The 2,813-nt window shown below is 45.3% G+C and overlaps 1 protein-coding gene across 1 annotated transcript in view; it reads right to left on the bottom strand.

The window, feature by feature from the left end:
* Positions 1 to 2,813, bottom strand: part of synj2bp (synaptojanin 2 binding protein) — a 4,787-nt gene continuing 1,974 nt past the window's right edge. Inside the window, exons 3-4 of the mRNA XM_024275935.2 lie at positions 2,334 to 2,435; positions 1 to 923 (exon numbers count right to left, since the gene is read on the bottom strand). Coding sequence (XP_024131703.1) covers positions 801 to 923; positions 2,334 to 2,435 — 225 coding nt within the window. The 3' untranslated portion in view covers positions 1 to 800. The remainder of the gene's footprint in view (positions 924 to 2,333; positions 2,436 to 2,813) is intronic.

Genomic DNA, 2,813 nt, shown 5'->3' on the forward strand with positions numbered 1-2,813 from the left:
TTTCACTTTGAACTGCTAATCATTTATTTGTAATCAAAGTTTTTTATTGTCTTTTGACACAAAGGAAGTTTTTCATTAGAGAGCAGTGCTTTTATTTTGAAAAGCAAACATTTCAGCCGCTCAAAAATGCAGGTCCTCTTCACAATGAACACCTTCACACGAAGTTCCGGCAGACTCTGTTCTCTGATCTTTAATGTTCCACCTTAAAACCAGGAAAACACTTTGGTCCCAAAAGGAAAAAACATTTGACGGGAATTTGGCTTCTGGACCTCAAACGCTTCAATCATCAGAAAGATTTCAGAGCAGCATGAGAACATATTTACAGGAAGCGAGCTCGCTCCGTCCAGAGAGAGCTGGAGGAGAGCCGGCAGGTGGAGAGTTCTGATCAGCAGGAACGCCGTTTGGGTCTGAATGGGTCTGAAGAGTGAAACCAGCAGAAGGTCTGAGGAAGATCCAGCAACCAGAGTCTGAGGGGGTTTGGTGCTGATGCGATGAGTCCAGAGTCGCTACAGAGCATCACAGGGAGCTGGACGCCGCGTCTGTTTGGGCCCCTCCCACAAGAGTCCGGCGGTTAAACGGATCTCAGCTTCACAGCTGGAATATTTACATACGTCTCCCCACATGTCACTCATTTATCTGTGGAAGGCGAGTGGGAGGAGCTATCCAGAAGCTACAGTTAATCACAGAACAGGTAAAGACTCATTGGCAGCACCGCCACCTAAAGGAGGGAAAAGCTCTACGGTTCAGAGGGCGGTCCTTCTTCTTTGGCGCTTAGCTACGTTTTCAGTGTTTTCACAGGCTCAGTTGGAAGGGCGGAACTTTCTGACCACAAGCGCCGCACAAACGGCGAGCGCCAGCAAAAACCCGAAGACGGGCAGGGCCGACGGTGCCCACTCCTCAGGGGGCTGCGAGTCACGGGTCGGCTGTAAGACAGGAGACCAGAATCAGGTGAGCTGGAGGTCAACGTCAGAAAGAAAACATCCACAAACTGAGACAGGAAGTCACCTTCATCATCACCATCACCATCATCATCATCATCCAGCACAAAATGACTTTAAAGGGTAACCAAACAGGGTAGTTGGAGGCTTATTCCATTCTCAGCTCATATTTGAATAATGCCAAAAAGAGGGCGGGGCTTGTGGAGCCAGACTGAGTGGCGGAGGTGTGGCTTAGATCTATGATTGACTGTTGGGCTACGGATCATATACTGGGTCTTCAATGTGTAGAGTGGGTTGTCTGTTGTGTAAGCCAGTAGATTTTTGACAACTGAAGGTAACACACCTGGCTACGAGCCACGCTAACGCTAACAACGACCATAACAGAATCACAGATGGGCGGGGCTTTTATACTAGAGCTCAGAGCATCGTGATGTCACACTTTTGAGACTTACACCAGTTGGCCAATCGCAAAATTCAACTTGTTTCAACCTGTAGATGGCAGCACACATGCAGTTTTAGACTATAGTTTCATAAACAAGTTTACTTTATTTTGTCAAAAAATTGGCAACAACCAACAGACAGAACTTTTAAAGCCCCATTTATAGATGTGAAGAGCCAACAAAAGTAGATTTAGGGTTTGGTTACCCTTTAAATCCTTTCAGATGAAAATAAATCATCATTTCATCAGTGGATCTGTAGTAAACTATGGACAGAAGGTCACAGACCATCATAGCCTAAAGTTTCAAAATAAAAGAGTAAAATTATGTTTAGTTTCAAAATAAAAGAGTAAAATCGTGTGTTAAGGCCAAATCTGTTCAGTTTCAGAACTAAAAATGAGAATTGAATTGAAATCTGTCTCTGATCATAAAACCATCAGTATTTACGTGTGGACTCCTAATCCTCACTGCAGAGAATGTTCTGGATAAAGTTGGCGTTTTTCAACCGTCTAATCCCACAGATAATCAGGAGGACATGTGTGTTTGTTTACGTTACTCAGAGATGAGACCAGAACTTTGGGGGGGCGTGATCACTTGTTCTGGTCCAGAATAGTTCTGAACGTCTCACTTCTGTTCAGAAAGGTTAGAATGAAGCTAGGAGATGTTGGCTCGCCAAAATAAGATTCGACCAAGATCCTGATGTAATTGTGAGCCTTAAAACCATAGAAGTCTGTTTGAACATCTGTGATAACATCCAATAAACAAACATGGAGATGGTAGAAACGGTTTTTCAAAATAAAACCTTTTGAGAAAGCAGATGGAAAATTGCTGTAGGATTTTATGTTTTTGAAAAAGACCTTTGATAATATTAAATTGATCACTTATTTGGTTTGTTTTCATGCATTTCTGTAACGACTGGAGTAAACAGAACTAAAGAGGAAGTTTCCAGAACACTCACTTTTGGCTTTTTCACAACCTGCAGTTCCACAATGTCCTCCGCCTTCCTGAAAAGGTCCACCACATCTCTGTGACGTCTGTGCTCCAGCCCGACCCCATTGATCTGTCAAAGATAATAATGGGGGGTGAAAGACGGTCATCATTCACACCAACGGCTCCACAGTAATAATGCAGAACGCTCAGAAATGAAACTAAAATCTAAGCCGTAGGTGGCGTTGATTGGTTTGCAGGCGCAAGGCGCCCTCGCCGCCCCCTTATGACTCGACAACTTCCTTTGATCCCCTTCTCCACCCTTCCATGACCACCCCTCGCCACCCCACTTTGCTTCGCCCTTGCCACCCCAATTTGATCCCCCCCACTTTGATCCCCCCTCGCCACACCCCTTTGATCCACCCTTGGCCCCCACTTTGATCCACCCTCGCCACCCTCCTTTGATCCACCCTCCTTTGATCCACCCTCCTTTGATCCACCCTTGCCACCC

Source organism: Oryzias melastigma, linkage group LG22 (genome assembly GCF_002922805.2).
Source record: "Oryzias melastigma strain HK-1 linkage group LG22, ASM292280v2, whole genome shotgun sequence".
Taxonomy (NCBI): domain Eukaryota; kingdom Metazoa; phylum Chordata; class Actinopteri; order Beloniformes; family Adrianichthyidae; genus Oryzias; species Oryzias melastigma.